General features: G+C 39.4%; 1 protein-coding gene across 2 annotated transcripts in view; it reads left to right on the top strand.

Moving 5' to 3' along the window:
* The window catches only part of LOC118884579 (bile salt sulfotransferase-like), a 33364-nt gene extending 13736 nt beyond the window's left edge, over window positions 1-19628 (top strand). The window contains exons 2-6 of one of the 2 annotated variants that reach the window (XM_036832280.1): window positions 5556-5764; window positions 10238-10364; window positions 15562-15656; window positions 17213-17390; window positions 19220-19628. In XM_036832280.1, coding sequence (XP_036688175.1) covers window positions 10250-10364; window positions 15562-15656; window positions 17213-17390; window positions 19220-19332 — 501 coding nt within the window. In that variant the 5' untranslated portion in view covers window positions 5556-5764; window positions 10238-10249 and the 3' untranslated portion in view covers window positions 19333-19628. The remainder of the gene's footprint in view (window positions 1-5555; window positions 5765-10237; window positions 10365-15561; window positions 15657-17212; window positions 17391-19219) is intronic. The other variant, XM_036832282.1, reaches the window with a different exon arrangement.
* Window positions 19629-19942: the final 314 nt, after the last annotated feature.

Below are 19942 nucleotides of genomic sequence, written 5' to 3'. Positions count from 1 at the left end.
TCACCAATTCGTGGACATTTAGAAATACTGCGAGTCATGTGTTAACATGGCTTACATGTTTTTTTCCAGACCAAATATTATATGAAGCTAACGTACTTCTATTAGTAGAGTGGCCATTTTTATGGGCTGTTGATACACCATTTTAATGGGAGGTGTTTTTCCGTGTAGTCGATTATTAGCTATGTAACCTGGGAAAAAGTGTCCAGAGAATGAGAATAATGATATGGCAGGAAAAGAGCATCAGGTTTACTTTCCCTGAAAATTTTGTTTTCCTTCCATGAAAAAGTCATTCACATTTCTTGGATCTGCTCTTGTTTACCAACCTTCTCCTGTGGATTGAACGGCTGAAACCTCAGAAGTATTCTGAGTCAGCTAATGATCACTCAGGCTGACCGTGACACTCCCCATTTTTATAGCTGTCATGCAGGCAAATTGGATAGCTCTGTCTGTCTCTCTGCCCTTTATAACAGGACCTGGTTCAGAATCAGGAATCTAAGATTGCTAAGACCAGAGCAACCAGACCAGGCTTGGAAGGCTGGGTCTTTTCGTTTTGTTTTGTTTTTGTTTTTGTTTTTGTTTTTCAAGATGGCTGGAGATTATTTGTGGATTGAGGGGATTCCTTTCCACAGATTCATTATTGAAAACTTGAGTTCTTTGAGAGATGAATTTGTGGTGAGGGATGAAGACGTCATTATACTTTCTTACCCAAAGTCAGGTAAGAAGGTGGGATCAGAAATTGAGGAGGTTACCTGCATTGGTGACTTTGGTGACTAGTGTGGTGTCTCAAAGGACATTATACTCAGAGAGAGGGATTCATACAGGAATTATAATTCAAAAGGATGTGACTGCCAGGGCATTGTAGAGATATAGAGAGAGACTTACATGAGGGAACACTAAGGCAGATTTAGGGAATTGTGTGGGGTGGTGAAAGGGGAGAGGTTACTGAAGAATTTCTGGGAAGAAAGAGAAACATCTATCCTGAGAAGTCAAGAGCAAATGTGAGGTTGTTAGCTGTGAAAGAAAAATTATTCTGACACTTGTAAAATGGCAAGAAAGCTTTTATTCAAGACAGTGTGTATGGAAAAGAGACTGAGTTCAACTCCTAATGCAGCAGTGAGCTGGGAACAAGCAGAGTGAGGGGGTCAGTGGATGGAAAATTACTAAGAGGATTTGATTAGACATCAGGGAAAATTACTAAGAAGAACTTGATTAGACATCAAGGGTAGGGAGATTTTTGCTAAACTAGCCTAATAGAATCTGTGCTGAAGACGGGAAAAGGACTTAGAAGTCAAGGGTAAGGGATGGGAACCTTGACCAAGTATCAAGTGTGGGAGGATTCTCAGTAACTGACTTTGCGGGATTCTTGTTAAAACTTGGCTCAGCAAGGATGGGGCACAGAGGGTCAAGGTTGTAGCCTCATAGAGAAGAGGTCTTGAAGAGCCTCACTAAATTTGGCCAAGGAGAGAGTCTTTGTCAGAGGTGAAGAGAGAGCAGAGCAGGGCGGGTTGCATATGGAATGGTCCAGATTTGAAAGACACTGAGGGATATTCCAGAACCTGAAAAATCATCGTGGAGAGTGGGAACAGGGCAGGAGCAGGAGGTGAGGCTGGATGTGTGTTTTTATTGAAGTATAGTTGCTGTACAATATTATATAAGTTACAGGTGAGCAATATAGTGATTCACAAATTTTAAAGGTTATACTCCATTTATAGTTATTGTAAAATATGGGCTATATTCCCTGAGTTGTATCATATGGATGATACATGTGTTTTTTTTTTAAATTTTTATTTTATATTGGAGTATAGCTGATTAACAATGTTGTGTTAGTTTCAGGTGTACAGCAAAGTGATTCAGTTATACATAGACATGTATCTATTCTTTTTCAAATTCTTTTCCCATTTAGGTTATTAATAGAATATTGAGCAGAGTTCCCTGTGCTATACAGCAGGTCCTTGCTGGTTATCCATTTTAAATATAGTAGTGTGTACATGTCAATCCCTAAATCCCAATCTATCCCTGCCCCCAACCCTTCCCCCCTGGTAACCATAAGTTTGTTCTCTAAGTCTGTGAGTCTGTTTCTGTTTTGTAAATAAGTTGATCTATATCATTTTTTTTTAGATTCCCCATATGATATTTGTCTTTCTCTGTCTGAATTATTTCACTTAGTATGATAATCTCCAGGATGTGTTTTAAATGGGAAATTAATATGGAACCTAAAAATCATGCTAAGGAATTTGGAAATGATCCAAAAGCAATGTAAATCCATGGAAAGCATTTAAATGGCAAAGTGGAAGGAGCATATGTTTAAAGATCACGAGGGGCCTCTCTACATTAAAGGAATTTTAAAAGCACTGGATAAGTAGAGAGCAGAGATCAATATCAGGTTGGAAAAGGCTACCTGAGTTGGTTAGGCAGTTGACGGCTTTGATTAGGACTTGGATGTGACAGAGGAAATGGGAACCAAGCAATATTTAGGTTGTGGGTTCAAAGTGATTTGGTAATTGTTTGGATTAGGCAGCGTTTCTGAAATACTGCACTACTGACATTTTTGGGCTGGACATGAGAATTTTTAGGGTGTGGAGACATTACAGTTTGGACCAGTGGAAATGAGAGACGAGGGAATATCACTGGAAAGTATACATAAATACTAAGAAAGTGCGTTTGTGCAGGGTGGTCAACGGTACAATCGGTCTGTTGCCTAACAATATTTGGGACAAGACGAATTTGCACCCTCTTGGCTGCAAGAGGGTGGCGTTAGTTGTGGGAAGTAAGTCCTATCGGCTCATTCAGAAGCACAAAGCAGATGGTTGCACACGGCTGAGTCTTTCCCTCTGTAGGTCTTTCTTCTGTCAGAGCAAGATACATGCTTCGTCTTTTGAAACTTCCCAGAAAACTCTCTCTTAGGTGGTGTTTCTAGGTGTCCAGTCACATGGGGAGCCCTCGCTTCATTTGAGTAGGGAAAAATTAGCATTTGCCTATTGTCAAGTCGGAAATAATGTCTGCTTCACTGAAAGTCTGGGTGTCTACTTTTCTGTACTAGCATTGTCTATGGGCCCTGCTCCGGTGGAGCGTCCCCAGCTTGGAAGATGCAAGCGCTCACTCTTTAAGTGGAGTTTTGTTTTGTTTTTTAAAGACTCAATCATTTTTTAAAATTTATTTATTTATTTATTTATTTATTTTATTTTCTTTTAAATTTATTTTTTAAATTTTGTTTATTTATTTTGGTTGCACCAGGTGTTAGTTGCGGCAGATGGGCTCCTTAGTTGTGGCTCGCGGGCCCCTTAGTTGTGGCATGCATGTGGGATCTAGTTCCCTGACCAGGGATCGAACCCATGTCCCCTGCTTTGGAAGGCAGATTCTTAACCACAGTGCCACCAGGGAAGTCCCTCTTTTAGTGGAGTTTTGGATGTCTGTCGAAGGTTTCTGTCTTAATTGTTTTCCCTCTGCCTTGCCTACTGGTACCTATGTGAGTCAAGCTATATGTATGGGATGGAATAAATCGTTCTTGGGGTGGGGGGCGTCCAATGTTGTACATTTGATGAGGAGGGGGCAAAGGAGATTGAGAGTAGAAAGCAGAGTAAATGGGCCCCAGCCACTTCTGGATCTATACCCAGAAGAATTGAAAGCAGGAACTAAAAAGATATATTTGTTCACTTTTGTCCATAGCTGCATGAGTCACAATAGCCAAAAGATGGAATTTACCTAAATGTCCATTAATGGACTAATAGAGAGATGATAAGTGGTCTACACATACCATGGAATATGATTCAGCCCTAAAAAGAAGGACATTCTGACATGTGCCACAACATGGATGAACCCTGAGGAGAGTATGCAAAGTGAAACGAGCCAGACACAAAAGGACAAATACTGTAGGATTCCACCTATATAAAGTACCTAGAGTCGTTCAAGTCATAGAGACAGAAAGTAGAATGGTCATTGCCAGGGGCCGGGGGAGGGGGAGGAATGGCAAACTGTTGCTTCATGGGGACAGAGTTTCAGTTTTGCAAAATGAAAAGAGTGCTGGAGATTTGAATGCACTTAACGACCATGGGAATGCACTTGACATTACGGAACGGATCACATACAATTGATTAAGACAATAGATTGTAAGTGATGTGTATTTTACCACTATTAAAAATGTTTTTAAAAACTTAAAAAAAGAGTCTTTCTTTCTTTTTTTTTAAATTAATTTTTATTGGAGTATAGTTGCTTTACAATGTTGTGTTAGTTTCTGCTGTACAGCAAAGTAATTCAGTTATACGTATACATATATCCAATCTTTTTTAGAGTCCCTTCCCATTTAGGTCACCACAGAGCACTGAGTAGAGTTCCCTGTGCTATACAGCAGCTTCTCATTAGCAGAGTCTTTGAAGAATGAAGACTCACAATTCTATCAAGTGGAAGGAGACAGATAATATTGGGGGTGGGGGAAGGCTGGTGGGCGACATATGGGGAAGAGAAAACATGACTTTCAGGGTGAGCCTGGAGCATGAGTGACCTCAACACCCAGTAGCCTGGAGAGCAGTGAAAAGGGAGCTTCTCTTTTCGGTGAGCTTAGTGGTTGCCAAAAAGAGTATGGTGAGAACAGGGAAAGGGGAAATGACGGCAAGGTCTTCTCTTACACTCGTTAGCAACTGGAAGCCTTCTTTCCCACTCAGCTGCTAGATGCTGCTTCATTCTTCTGATTTTTAAAAAAAATTACTCCAATACCTCCAAATGGATAAAAAGTAATCCTTTACTTTGTCTTCTCCCTCAAAGATTTAACAATTAGCCCAAATTTGGACATCTACTGCCTGAAGCTTTAAAATGCTTACCTATTGACATATATACGATACTATATATAAAATAGATAACTAATAAGGACCTACTGTATAGCACAGGGAACTCTACTCAATACTCTAATGGCCTATATGGGGAAAGAACCTAAAAAAAGTGGATATATGTGTATGTATAACTGATTCACTTTGCTGTACACCTGAAACTAACACAACATTGTAAATCAACTATACTCCAATATAGGAAAAGGCTGCTGAGCCCTGATTTAAACCATTTGCAAAATAACAAAAAAAATGCATATCTAAAAAGAACTGATCCCCTTATGATCAATCTGTTGTCTTTTGTTACTAAAAACAAAAATACAATAAAGAACTAACTCTGCTCAAAAATAAAAAAGAATGAAGAATCAGTGAGATACATTTAAGGGAAACAGTAAGATGATATATAGATACATAATATAAGATTCCTAGATTATTCCCATAGAAACTATTTTGCATTCTACGTTTTGAGAAATTCTGCATACAAAAATTAAAACTTTATTTTCTGAGCTGTAGTAATTTTATTATAGTTAACTCCTTTTCAAAATAATGAAAAATTTAAAATAAGCTATGTCAATAAATATTTTTTTAAGAAAGGGAAACAGTAAGGTGAGAAATGAAAGCGTCCGTTGGTGTTATGGGCAGGGGCTTCATGGCTGAAATAACACAGTGTCTGTAAGATGTGGAGGTACGGTTAATCGTCAGGCTGAAGTGGGTAACACCCTCTTTTTCCTTGTGCAGGAACCTTGGGGATGACAGAGATCGTCAACCTGATCTGCAACAAGGGGGATCCTGCCTGGGTCCAATCTGTTGTCAGCAGTGAGCCTTCGATGTGGTTAGAAACTAAAGCTGGGCTTCAACGTATAAAGGATCAGAAAAACCCATGATTCTACGTCTCCCATCTCCCCATTCAGTTGTTCCCCAGGTCATTCTTCAATTCCAAGGCCAAGGTGAGTTAATGACGCAAGGTCAGTTTGAGTCACTTCTCTGGTTATCCTGAAGGCCTGTGTTTTAGGGACAGAGTTAAAATGTGACTCAGGTCCATTGACAGGTGAATGGATAGAGAAGATGTGGTACATATATACAATGGAATATTACTCAGCCAAAAAAAAAGAATGAAATCATGCCATTTGCAGCAACATGGGTGGACCTAGAGATGATCATCCTAAGTGAAGTTAAGTCAGACAAAGACAGACGTCATATGATATCACTTATATGTGGAATCTTAAAAAATGACACAAATGAAATGAACTTACTTACAAAACAGAAATAGACTCACAGACATAGAAAACCAACTTATGGTTACCAAATGGGTGGGGGTGGGGGAGATAAATTAGGAGTTTGGGATTAACAGTTACACACTACTATCTATAAAATAAGTAAACAACAAGTATAGCACAGGGAATGATACTCAATATTTTGTAATAACCTATAAGGGAAAAGAAGCTGAAAAAAATAGATATACATGTATGTATAACTGAATCACTTTGCTATACACTTGAAACTAACACAGCATTGTAAATTAACTATACTTCAATTAAAAAAATAAATTTTAAAAAATGTGATTCAGTGAAGTGAGCATATTAGAAAAGCTTGTTCCAAGCTACGGTGGCACGTACCAGACAATCTCCCTGGTGCTGCTCCAGAGAATACTCGGTCCTTAATTAAATAAATCCTGGCGGCACCCCCAACCCCTAGGTACCCAACATTGATATGACCATATGGGAAGTGTCTCAACTGTAAATCAGCATCTATATTTCAGAAGAAATGTAGGATTGGCACACATGTTTGAAATCCCACTGGGTTTTTCTAATCGTGAAATCATTTAGGGCATGTCTTTCCCACTTAATAGATCCACTGACCTCTGAGGCATAATCTCAGGACCTCTGAAGGAGGGCCCTAACATTGAGTGACCCTGTGCTGTAAATGTGCATCTTCAATCATCTTAGATTATAATTTAAAACGTGACACCGAAGATATTATCAAAACTGTGTGAAACTGAACTTATTTACAAAACAGAAATACACTCTCAGACATAGAAAACAAACTTGTGGTTACCAAAGGGGAAAGGGGAGGATGAATTAGGAATTTGGGATTAACAGATACACACGACTGTATGTAAAATAGATAAACAACAAGGCCCTACTGTATAGCACAGGGAACTATACTCAATATCTTGTAATAACCTATAATGGAAAAGAATCTGAAAAAGTATATATATATATATATATATATATATATATATATATATATATATATATATATATATATATATGAATCACTTTGCAGTGCAACCAAAAATGAATAAATACATAAAAGGAAGAATGAAAAAATGTATGAAACTCCCTCAAACAATCGTATGTGATGTGGTAGTGGAAGTATGATCAAAATATTCTAACATCACAGTGTCTTTCATAATATTAATATTGTGCTATGTTTCTATTTGTTTGCTTGTTTATTGTCAGGTATATTTATCTTACTGTGATCACCATGATTATGAAGACCAGGTTTATTTTTTAACTTTTTTTTTTTTTTTTTTTACCATTTTACACCAGCCTACCAGAATGCTTAAAACAATATAGAGATTTAAGAAAATATTGGATGGTGGGCATGTAAATTGGTGCAACCAGTATGGAAAACAGCATGGAGGTTCCTCAAAAAATTAAAAATAGAACTACCATTTGATCCAGCAATTCCACTTCTGGGTATCTATCTAAAGAAAACGAAAACACTAATTTGAAAAGATGGATGCACCCCCATGTTCAATGCAGCCTAATTTACGACTACCAAGATATGGAAGCAACATAAGTATCCATTGATGGATGAATGGATAAAGAAGATGTGAGATATATATATATATATATATAAACGTATATATACATACATACATACAGTTGACCTTTGAACAACATGAGTTTGAACTGTGAGTTTCATTTATACAAAGATTTTTTTCAATAAATATAGTACTGTATTTTCATTTTATTGCTTTTTATTTTTTTATTTTTTAATAAATTTATTTTATTTATTTATTTTTGGATGCGTTGGGTCTTCGTTGCTGTGTGCGGGCTTTCTCTAGTTGCGGCGAGCGGGGACTACTCTTCATTGCGGTGCGCGGGCTTCTCATTGTGGTGGCTTCTCTTGTTGCAGAGCATGGGCTCTAGGAGCATGGGCTTCAGTAGTTGTGACACGCGGGCTCAGTAGTTGTGGCTCGTGGGCTCTAGAGTGCAGGCTCAGTAGTTGTGGTGCACAGGCTTAGTTACTCCGCGGCACGTGGGATCTTCCTGGACCAGGGATCAAACCCATGTCCCCTGCATTGACAGGCGGATTCTCAACCACTGCACCACCAGGGAAGCCCCATTTTATTGCTTTTAAATTAACTAAGCGTGGGGAAAAGTTTGTGTTCGATTAGAGAGCACAATATGTGGAATCAAAAGAATTAGGGTTTGAGTCCTGATTCTATCCAAACTGTTTCCGCTTCCTGCCCTTGGGTGAGTATCAGTTCCTTTGCTTTTGAAGCAGAGATAGCAGTACTTGGGTTTTCCACCGTGTAGCGGGCAGTACCCTCAACCCCTATGTTGTTCAAGGGTCAACTGCACAATAGAATATTACTCAGCCATGAAAAAAATGAAATCAAGCCATTTGTGACAACATGGATAGACCTTGAGGGCATTCATGCTCAGTGAAATAAGTCAGATAGAGAAAGATAAATACCACTTGATCTCATTTACATGTGAAATCCAAAATTAAAAAAAAAAAAAGCTCATAGATACAGAGAACAGATTGGTAGTTGCCAGAGGTGGATGGGTAGTTGCCAGGGTGGGTGGTGGGCTAAATGGGTAAAGGAGGTCAAAAGGTACAACCTTCTAGTTATAAAATAAATAAATTATGGGGATGTGATGTACAGCCTGGTGACAATAGTTAATAATGCTGCGCTGCATATTTGAAAGTTGCTGAAAGAGTAAATCTTAAGCATTCTCATCACCAGAAAAAAATAATTCTGTAACTATGTCTGGTGACCAGTGTTAACTAGACTTATTGTGGTCATCATTTGGAATCATTATGCTTTACACCTGAAATGAATATAATGTTGTATGTCAATTATACCTAAGTAAAATAAAATAATAAAGAAAGAAAATATTGAATGAATGAAAGAATACATGAAACAGGAAAACAAACCAAAAAAATAAAAAAATAGCCCAAGACCACACTCTGTAAAATGATTATGACTTTACTCCAGAAAATTCTGGTTTGAACCTCAGTTCTCCAGATTTTGTCTATGAACAAATAGTGCAATGTCGTTGAAGCTCCATTTTTGTGTGCTTAAACCAGCAGGATTTATTCATCTGTGCTAAGGCCTGGGAGGAATGTGATGATTAAGATGACCTCAAGCCACATCCGAAAGGAATGTATAGATCATTTGAAAAAAGACCAGTAACAGACAAAATTTGTTACTTTCCGTAGCGACCACATTTTTTACTGACAGCCTAGCTTAGATCAGAGCCTAATGCATACTCAATGAATAATATCTATTTTAAGAAATATAATAAGTAGATTAAGAATCCGCTTATTGTTCTTTATCTATTTTATATATAGTAGTCTGTCTTTGCTAATCCCATACCCCTAATTTATCCCTCCCTGCCTTCCTCTTTGGTAACCGTAAGTTTGTTTTCTATGTCTGTGAGTCTGTTTCTGTTCTGTAAATAAGTTCATTTGTGTCATATTTTAGATCCACATATAAGTGATACCCAGCTCAGATTATGACTGCAGTGGAGTAAAGCAATGATCAGAATTGGAAATGACCTGATATAACACTTGATCCAGCATGTCCTAGCCCAGGTTTACTGACATAAAACTAGTTCCTTTTTTTTTTTTAAAGTTTGTTTTGAGAACCCTGAAAGTTTGTTTCCTCTTGAGGTTTCACCATCTAGAGCAGCATGAGTTTATTCATGCCATCAGTTTGAATTTTATAAATGAACCCTTAGATACAGTTGGCCATTCACATCTATCTGATTAGTCCCTGGGAAATACTGATATCGTAGAAATTCCTAGGAAAAGATAGTGAGGCCTGGAACATGAAATTCCAGGAATAGCAATGAATAGGGCAGAGTCCCTCTAAAACTCAGACTTCTTCAAAATGTAATAACATCATCTGCCTCTCAAAATTTTAAAGACCATCATTCCATGTATCATAAGGTTCTTAAGGGCAGAAACAATCCGTATCTTATACGCTGCTCCTTCTATAGAATCTAACTCAATGTCTGGCCCATTGTGGGTTCTAAATATATTTTGTTAAATAAATGAATTAAAGACTAAATTGTAGCCAAACACTTTAATGGCCGTTGGCATTTTCTCCATTTGTGAAAAGCCTGGAGCAAGGGAAATGGATACATTTATTCTCATTTTCCCTCTTTTTTTAATTTAAGTGTATTTATATAATGAGAAATCCCAGAGATGTTATTACTTCCGGTTATCATTTCTGGAAAATGGTAAAGATTATCAGAGAGCCGGAATCATTTGAAGAATATTCAGGATGGTTCCTTCAAGGAAATGGTGAGTTTGACTCAAAATGTGGACTCCAGGTGGAATGGGAAAGTTTCTGCGTCTCATCCCCAGGTCTTACTGTCCCATGATTTACACAACCACATTGTAATCGAAACCTAGATGTCGCTAAATCTGTAGTCCCTCCTGTTAACAACAGAAATCTTAGCCAATGTGCTTTGTGTTCCCCCCAATTTTTTCTAAGTATGATAAACATATAAAAAGATAATTCACCACACTCAAAATACGAGAAGTATGAATTCAAACTACAATGATATACAGTTTCTTCTCTGTCATAGTGGAAAGTGTATGCCTTTCCTCTCATTGCTGTAACAAATTACCACAAATTTAATGCTTTAAAACAACAAAAAATTGGGAATTCCCTAGTGGTCCAGTGGTTAGGACTTTCACTGCTGAGGGCCCGGGTTCAATCCCTGGTCAGGGAACTAGGATCCCACAAGCCACCTGACGTGGCCTAAAATAAAATAAATAAATAAAACAAAAAAGTATCTTACATTCTGGAGTTCAGAAATCCAAAATATGCCGTATGGGCTAAAATTAATGTGCGGGCGTGGCTACATTCTGTTCTTGAGGCTCAAGGAGAGAATTCACTTCTTGCCTTTTCCAGCTTTTAGAGTCTGCCCACGTTTCTTGGCACGTGGACCACATCCTTCCACACTCTGCTGTCATCACATCTCCTTCTCTGACTCTGACACTCCTTCCGCTCTCATATAAGGACCTGTGATTACGTTGTTTCTACCTCGATAATCCAAGATAATCTCTCCCTTTGAAGATCCTGAATTTAATTGCATCTTCAAAGTTCATTTTGTCATGAAAAGTAACGTATTCAGAGACTTGGGGATCAGGCTGTGGACACTTTTGTGCGGCCATCATTCTGCTCTAGCGCAGCTAGCATTCAAAACATTTGACTCACGCTGTGGCGGTGAGACTCTGGGTAGACCAACACGCTCATATATTGCTGGTGGCATAGATAAGAGTACTAACCCAGGTAGGGTCATCTTGCAAATTCTAGCATTCTAGCATTTACACTTTCATGTTTAACTCCCCTTTCTCCAGTGGAAAAAAATACACACACACACAAAAAAGTTGCGGCGGGAAGAAGGAGAAGATGGATTTACTAGACTATTCAAATGATCCTTATTTGTAATAGCAAAAAATAAAAGTTGCCACCAAATATATAATGAAATGCTACTCAACTGAAAAAAAAAAAGAAAGATGGAATGTTGCCATTCTATTACAGAGTGACCTCTAGAATCCACTGCTAACTATTCTAAAAATTGAGATGTGGAGAAAAGTTTGTAGCGTAGGCTACCAGTGAACAACGACGGAGGACAAGTACAGGAAAGGGCATGAGGAGAGAAGAGTTTGGTAAAATTTGGAGAGTTGGGTGTGATAAGAAAGAAGCAACTAAATGAGGTGGACGGACCTAGAGTCTGTCATACAGAGTGAAGTAAGTCAGAAAGAGAAAAACAAATACCGTATGCTAATGCACATATACGGAATCTAAAAAAACCGTACTGATGAACCTAGTGGCAGGGCAGGAATAAAGATGCTGACATAGAGAACGGACCTGAGGACACAGCGGGGGGAAGGGGAAGCTGGGATGAAGTCAGAGAGTACCATTGACATATATACACTACCAAATGTAAAATAGATAGCTAGTGGGAAGCAGCCGCATAGCACAGGGAGATCAGCTTGATGCTTTGTGACCACCTAGAGGGGTGGGATAGGGAGGGTGCGAGGGAGGCCAAGAGGGAAGTGTTATGGGGATGTATGTATACATATAGCTGATTTGATTTGTTGTACGTCAGAAACTAATGCAACATTGTAAAGCAATTATACTCCAGTAAAGATACATATATATAAAAAAAGAAGCAACTAATATCTGACTGGTCACCATCAGAGACAACCTTAAATATTGTATTAAAGAGCTTGGTTTTTTTTTTTTGGCTGCTCCACGTAGCTTGTGGGATCTTAGTTCCCCGACCAGGGATCGACCCCGCGCTCTCAGCAGTGAAAGTGTGGAGGCCTAACCACTGGACCGCCAGGGAATTCCCAAGAGCTTGGAATTTAACTTATGCAATATTTTGATTTAAAAAAATATTATTTCTGGGCTTCCCTGGTGGCGCAGTGGTTGAGAATCTGCCTGCTAATGCAGGGGACACGGGTTTGAGCCCTGGTCTGGGAAGATCCCACATGCCGCGGAGCAACTAGGCCCGTGAGCCACAACTACTGAGCCTGCGCGTCTGGAGCCTATGCTCCGCAACAAGAGAGGCCACGATAGTGAGAGGCCCACGCACCGCGATGAAGAGTGGCCCCCGCTTGCCGCAACTAGAGAAAGCCCTCGCACAGAAACGAAGACCCAACACAGCCAAAAATAAATAAATAAATAAATCAAATTTAAAAAATAATAATAAAAAAATATTATTTCTGAAGAAAACTCTAAAATTTTGGATCTGGATTTCCATAAAAGATATTTTTAAAGGGCTATAATGCCAAAAAAATTTAAACACCTGTTTTAGTTGTGTCAGCTTGTCCAATGCTCTGGAATCCTATTTGATCCCCTTGTAGAGCCACAGAGGAAACATATTTTTAACAATTATTCCAATTTTTCCTATCACACACATGCTCCTCCTGGCCATAATCTTGGATGTTCCTGGATGAAATGCTCTCCTTTAAGAGTTTCCAGGGGGCTTCCCTGGTGGCACAGTGGTTAAGAATCCGCCTGCCAATGCAGGGAACACGGGTTCGAGCCCTGGTCTGGGAAGATCCCACATGCCGCGGAGCAACTGGGCCTGTGCACCACAACTACGAGCCTGCGCTCTACAGCCCACGAGCCACAACTACTGGGGGCCCGTGTGCCTAGAGCCCGTGCTCCACAACAGGAGAAGCCACCCCAATGAGAAGCCCACGCACCCCAACAAAGAGTGGCCCCCGCTCACTGCAACTAGAGAGAGCCCGCACTCAGCAACGGAGACCCAATGCAGCCTAAATAAATAAATAAATAAATTATATTAAAAAAAAAAGAGTTTCCAGTGGGGACTTCCCTGGTGGTCCAGTGGTTAGGACTCTGTGCTTCCACTGCAGGGGGTATGGGTTCAATCCTTGGTCAGGGAACTAGGATCCCACAAGCTGCACGGCCAAAAAAAAAAAAAAAAAAGAGTTCCCAGTGTCCGTGTTCAGACAGTGAAAGTTCAACATTTTACTAGCAGAAGGAGGACCTAAGTTCTAGAAGCTTCAGTTTCCCTATTGGATTTGGGAGTGTAATAATTGAGACTGTGCTGAAACCTCCTCCACACCTGTAAGAGAAAGAATTAGGTGTCTTTATTGCAAGGTAGAAAAAAATCTTGCCTTTTGGTTTTTTAACTTCTTGGAGTTTATCATCTAATTATGTCAAACACAACTATCTCTCCTATTTAATTATACCAAACCCTTAGTTACAAACAACCTTAAACATAAAAAACAGATCAAGCAATTATAGTTAAATATTTATTTATTTATTTATTTGGCTTTGCCGGGTCTTAGTTGCCGCATGCGGGTTCTTTTTATTTGCGGCATTGGAACTCTTAGTTGCGGCATGTGGGATCTAGCTCCCTGACCAGGGATGGAACCCAGGTCCCCTCCATTGGGAGCGTGGAGTCTTAGCCACTGGACCACCAGGGAAGTCCAAGCAATTATAATTAAACAGGATAAATAATTCAAGCACGTCTCAGTGAATCCAACATAAGAATTCAATGAGCTATATTCCTGTAGGAATAGCTGGAACCATGGGATTAACCAGAAGATCTTATATCTCTGCACTTTTCTGCTTGAAATTTTCATTGTCTGAACAAAAAAAAAAGATGTGATACACACACACACACACACACACACACGATGAAATACTACTCAGCCATAAAAAAGAATGAAATAATGCCATTTGCAGCAACATGGGTGGACCTAGAGATGATCATACTAAGTGAAGTAAGCCAGGCAGAGAAAGACAAATACCATATGATATCACTTATATGTAGAATCTAAAATATGATACAAATGAACTTATTTACAAAACAAAAATAGACTCACAGACATAGAAAACAAACTTACGGTTACCAAAGGGGAAAGTTGGGGGGATAAATTAGGAGTTTGGGATTAGCAGATACAACTACTCTGTATAAAATAAACAACAAGGTCCTACTATATAGCACAGGGAATTATATTTAATATTTTGTAAAAAACCACAATGGAAAAGAACATGAAAAAATTTTTTCATTTTCTTTGTCTCAACATAGGTTTCTGCTATTTTGGTTCACATGATATGAAAGAGAGCTGACCATTCCTGAATTGGGGAACTTATATAGTATTGTGCAGTTATACAAGGAGAGACAGAAAGTTTCCTCTTTTTTTTCCCTCCGGAAAGTTTACTCTTGATATGAAGACCAAAAATCGCAGGGGAAGAGACACAGGTTTGCATGTGTCTAATGCCTTATTCAACAATGTCTAAATGACAGTATCACTTGACCTATGACTCCTCAAATGCACATTGTGAAAGGAAAAAAAAAAAAATTTCCACACAATGTGCTGTTCCAAAGGTTTGGGATGGGTGAAGGACATACAAAAGACATGTGTTTCTGGTATAGGGGAAAGAAACTGTATTCATAGCAGAAAGAACAAAGACACGGACTCCAAATTAGAAGGGGTTTAAATTTAGCTCTTTCATTTGCTAACTGAATTCTCTTTACAGTTCAGAAATCTCATCACAGGTAGATGTGACACATTTTTTTTAACTTTTTATTTTATGTTGGAGTACAGTTGATTAACAATGTTGTGATAGTTTCAGGTGTACAGGAAAGTGATTCAGTTATGCATATACATGTATCTATTCTTTTTCAAATTCTTTTTCCATTTAGGTTGTTACATAATATTGAGCAGCGTTCTCCGTGCTATACTAGGTCCTTGTTGGTTATCCATTTTAAATAGATGCCCATCTTAAATACTGCATTGTATATGGCACCCACCTGGTGGCCATCCAGGCAGTAAAGGCAGAAATTCTATTTCTCATGTCAACGAAGAAGAAAGGACAAGGAATCCCCCCACTTAGCTCACTTGCTCATCAGACACATAGGGTGTGCATCAAGCGGGCAGCATTCCCGGGGCGGTGGGGTCCACGAGAGTGAACCAGGTACTTCTCTCCCCGCTTCTCTTGCAGTGCTGTATGGATCGTGGTTTGACCATGTTCACAACTGGCTGCAGATGAAAGGAAAAGAGAATTTCCTGGTGATATTGTACGAGGAGCTGCAACAGGTAACCATTCTCTCTAGCTCCATCTCATGGCTGTCAATCTTCCATCCATTCGTGTTTTTTTTTTAAAATTTTATTGTATTTATTTATTTTTTAACATCTTTATTGGAGTATAATTGCTTTACAATGGTGTGTGAGTTTCTGCTGTATAACAAAGTGAATCAGCTATTCATATACATATATCCCCATATCTCCTCCCTCTTGCGTCTCCCTCCCACCCTCCCTATTCCACCCCTCTAGGTGGTCACAAAGCAACAAGCTGATCTCCCTGTGCTATGCGGCTGCTTCCCACTAGCTATCTATTTTACATTTGGTCGTATATAGAAGTCCATGCCACTCTCTCACTCATCCGTTCTTTAATATTCTTTAATATTTCTATTCTACCCTTTCAATCGGATCTTATCCCTGGGAGGAAATCAAGTAGGGTCATTTCTTCTTTGACCTCCTTAGGTTGTACACATTCTTTCTTCAATTTTCTCATTTATTTCTTTTTACAACATTTAATGCAGGCACTGATGAAGAGTTTAGCAACATATATTGTTTAGTAAGTTTAGCACATACTGAGGGCTATCAGTGATTTCATGGCAAAAATCTGAAGCAATCTGGGAACCCAGGGGCAGTGTCCAGTGGGTATGGAAGGCAGATGGGGCTTGGCAGGGTCAGGATAGAGGCAAAAGTATTTACATATTCCCAGACCGACTGATAGGAATTGAATATGTCAGTATTCATAGGAAGCATTGGCTGGTCTCCAGAGAAAGTGGCCGACGTAAATGTTGTTTTAATTAATTGATTTAATTAATTTATTTTTGGCTGCGTTGGCTCTTCGTTGCTGTGCGCGGGCTTTCTCTAGTTGTGGCGAGCGGGAGCTACTCTGCATTGCGGTGCATGTGCGTCTCATTGCGGTGGCTTCTCTTGTTGTGGAGCACAGGCTCTAGGCACGCAGGCTTCAGTAGCTGCGGCACATGGGCTCAGTAGTTGTGGCTCGTGGGCTCTAGAGCGCAGGCTCAGTAGCTGTGGCTCACGGGCTGAGTTGCTCCGTGGCATGTGGGATCTTCCCGGACCAGGGCTCGAACCCGTGTCCCCTGCATTGGCAGGCAGATTCTTAACCACTGCGCCACCAGGGAAGCCCGTGGCCAATGTAAATTTAAATAGACTGTCTCAGGACTTCCCTGAGCCACAACTACTGAAGCCCATGCGCCTAGAGCCCGTTCTCCGCAACAAAGAGAAGCCACTGCAATGAGAAGCCTGCACGCAGCAACGAAGACCCAACGCAGCCATAAATAAATAAATAAATGAATGAATGAATGAATGAATGAATAAATAAATAAATAAATTTATTTATTTTAAAGAGTAAAATAAAAAATAAATAGACTGTTTCTTATAAACACTCCTCTGTCCCTTACTTGGACTGCACATTTCCAGACGAGCATGACGAGCTCATCCTCTTCTTGCTTTGGCTTTTTTTCTGTCTCCTCCTGGTCCTCGCTCTCTGCTGTCTCTGTTTGCTCTCTTTTTCCCGATTGTCATTTTCTTTCCACTCTCTGTGGTTCTCACCCTAGGACATACAAGCCACTGTAGAGACGCTCAGCCACTTCTTGGGCAAGAAGCTAAGCCCAGAAGAACTGAATGCAGTCCTCAAGAATGTATCCTTCAAGACCACGAAAGATAATAAAATGAGCAATTGTTCCCTATCACCTGATATCTTTATGGATCAAATCAAAGGTTTCATGAGAAAAGGTAAGAGAGCATTTTTTAAAACTGAAGTATATTTGATTTACAATATTATATTAGTTGCAGGTGATTAGTTGCAGGTGCAGCATAGTGATTCAGTATTTTTATAGATTATACTGCATTTAACATTATTACAAAACAATGGCTACATTCCATGTGCTGTACAATATATCCTTGTTGCTTATTTATTTTATACATGGTAGTTTGTACCTCCTAATCCCCTACTCTTATCTTGCCCCTTCCCCCTTTCCTCACCCCACTGGTAACCACTAGTTTGTTCTCTATATCTGTGAGTCTGCTTCTGTTTTGTTATATCCATTCATTTGTATTATTTTTTAGATTCCACACATAAGTGATAAAATATAGTGTTTGTCTTTCTCTGTCTGACTTATTTCACTGAGCATAATACCTCCAAGTCCATCCATGTTGTTGCAAGTGGCAGAATTTCATTCTTTTTTTTATGCCTGAGCATTTCTAATTTTAAGACCTGGAAGAAATGGACAGAGAGTTCCCCTGCTTCTGTGGATACACTAAGATATGGGGCAAGGAAAATATTTGAGTCTCTAAAATCACAAAAGTGGCCATTTAAGGAATGATTTGGGATATTTATAAGGTCATAAAGAAAACTTGTGAAGATGAAGCACTGCCTATGAATGATGTATCTACCTGGCCCCACTCATGTCCTCGGTGTTGGTCGTTGTGTAGAGCACCCTCACATTTTCTGGTTAGAGAGTTCCCGCTCACAGCACTGGTGTGGTCCCTTGCCCCGTGGAGTGACCCTCCCTTTACAAGTATTGACAATGGGAATATCTGTTCCACCAAAAGGAGCTGGCAATTAGAAACCATGGGAAAAGAAAAATGAGGGGAAAGACATGTGACTTAGCTCCAGGCCAAACCTTCCACTGAGACCCTATACTAAAGACCAAAGATGTTCACTACACAGAAGGAATGAGGGTGTTGACGGCATGTAGTGGGTAGTTTCCATTTTCAACCTGCAGTTTACAAGAGGGGGGCTGGGGAGACCTCAAGGAAAAGATGACATGTGACTGTTTGCTCGGTTACCCAAGGGAAGAGCATTCTAGGTAGAAAAAACTGTAAGGTACAAAACACTGGGTAGTGCTGTTTGCGGTGATATTCAAGGGTGGAGAGTTAAAAATAAAAGGAAAGGGACTTCCCTGGCGGTCCAGTGGGTAAGACTTCGCCTTCCAATGCAGGGGGTGCAGGTTCGATCCTTGGCTGGGGATCTAAGATCCCACATGCCTCGTGGCCAAAAAACCAAAACATAAAACAGAAGCAATATTGTAACAAATTCAATAAAGACTTTTAAAAAATGGTCCACATCTAAAAATAAAAAATAAAATAAAAGGAAAGGAAAGATAAGGCATGACTTGGGAGTAGCAATCAATCACAAGTACACCATATCTACCTACATGACCCAGGGTAAGAGCAGCGTGGGAGAAAAGAACCTCCACTGTCCTAAAGAAATGTGTTGCTGGTTAAATGAGGTATACGTGTAATATCCTAACACAATGCCTGGCATATGAGAAATTACTTCATGTAGGTTAGGTGTTATTACTGTTGTGGTTGCCTTTTGTGATTATTCAAGCCTCACAATATAAACAGATTGCAAACTGGAGACTCAAATATACTACCAAACCAGTGGCCGTCGGACTCTGGACAAGAAAATTTTAACCACTCAGTTATGTTGCCTGCAATTTCCAGTCCAGTGTTCGTGACAGATTGGCAGTGGCGACAGACACAGAAGACGCTCAAGTGAAGTCTTGAGACCTTATTTATAAACCTGATCTGGACTTATTTTTTTGTGTATTTGATAGGAATCACTGGGGACTGGAAAAGTCACTTTACAGTGGCCCAGAGTGAAGCCTTTGATAAAATTTACCAGGAGAAGATGGCTGGGCTCGCTCAAGACCTATTCCCATGGGAATAATGGCCTTATATTCCTGGATCAGATGTAAATGCTGAATTTCCTGATGTTCTTGTGTTCGAGCACGCTCATAGGAAGCAAATTTTAATCCTACAACTCAATTATATGCTTCGTTGAAAATAACCATGTTCTAAGAATACTATTTCATAATAGGTGGAAGTCATATAAAATTTAAATTTCAGTGCCATAAATAAAGTTTTAATGGAACACACATACATGCACACACACACACAAAAGAATCATATTCCTTATTAACTGTGAGCCATGCCAGCTTCAAAAAGTTATATAATATTTCAAACACACAGAATAAGAAAGAAAACAATATTTTAAACCTCATATGAATTCTAACCTGTTAAAAAATAAAAGTTGATACTTTCCCATATTTGTGAGTATATGAAAGTCCACCACAGAACGTTACATATATTAATATACTTACCTCTTCTTCTGTAGCCATTCCCCAATCATACTTTCCCTCTGTATCTTTGGCATCTCATAATTAATAACTACTCAGAATTTAGTGTGTACGTTTCTGTAGGGGATGCCTTGTTCCGATCACCACACCGACGCACTTATGCTCCAGCTGTTGTGAGGGAGCCTGCTGAGGGCTTGCAGG

The sequence above is a fragment of the Balaenoptera musculus genome, chromosome 19, assembly GCF_009873245.2.
Source record: "Balaenoptera musculus isolate JJ_BM4_2016_0621 chromosome 19, mBalMus1.pri.v3, whole genome shotgun sequence".
NCBI lineage: Eukaryota > Metazoa > Chordata > Mammalia > Artiodactyla > Balaenopteridae > Balaenoptera > Balaenoptera musculus.
This window is presented reverse-complemented; position numbering and strand designations above follow the sequence as displayed.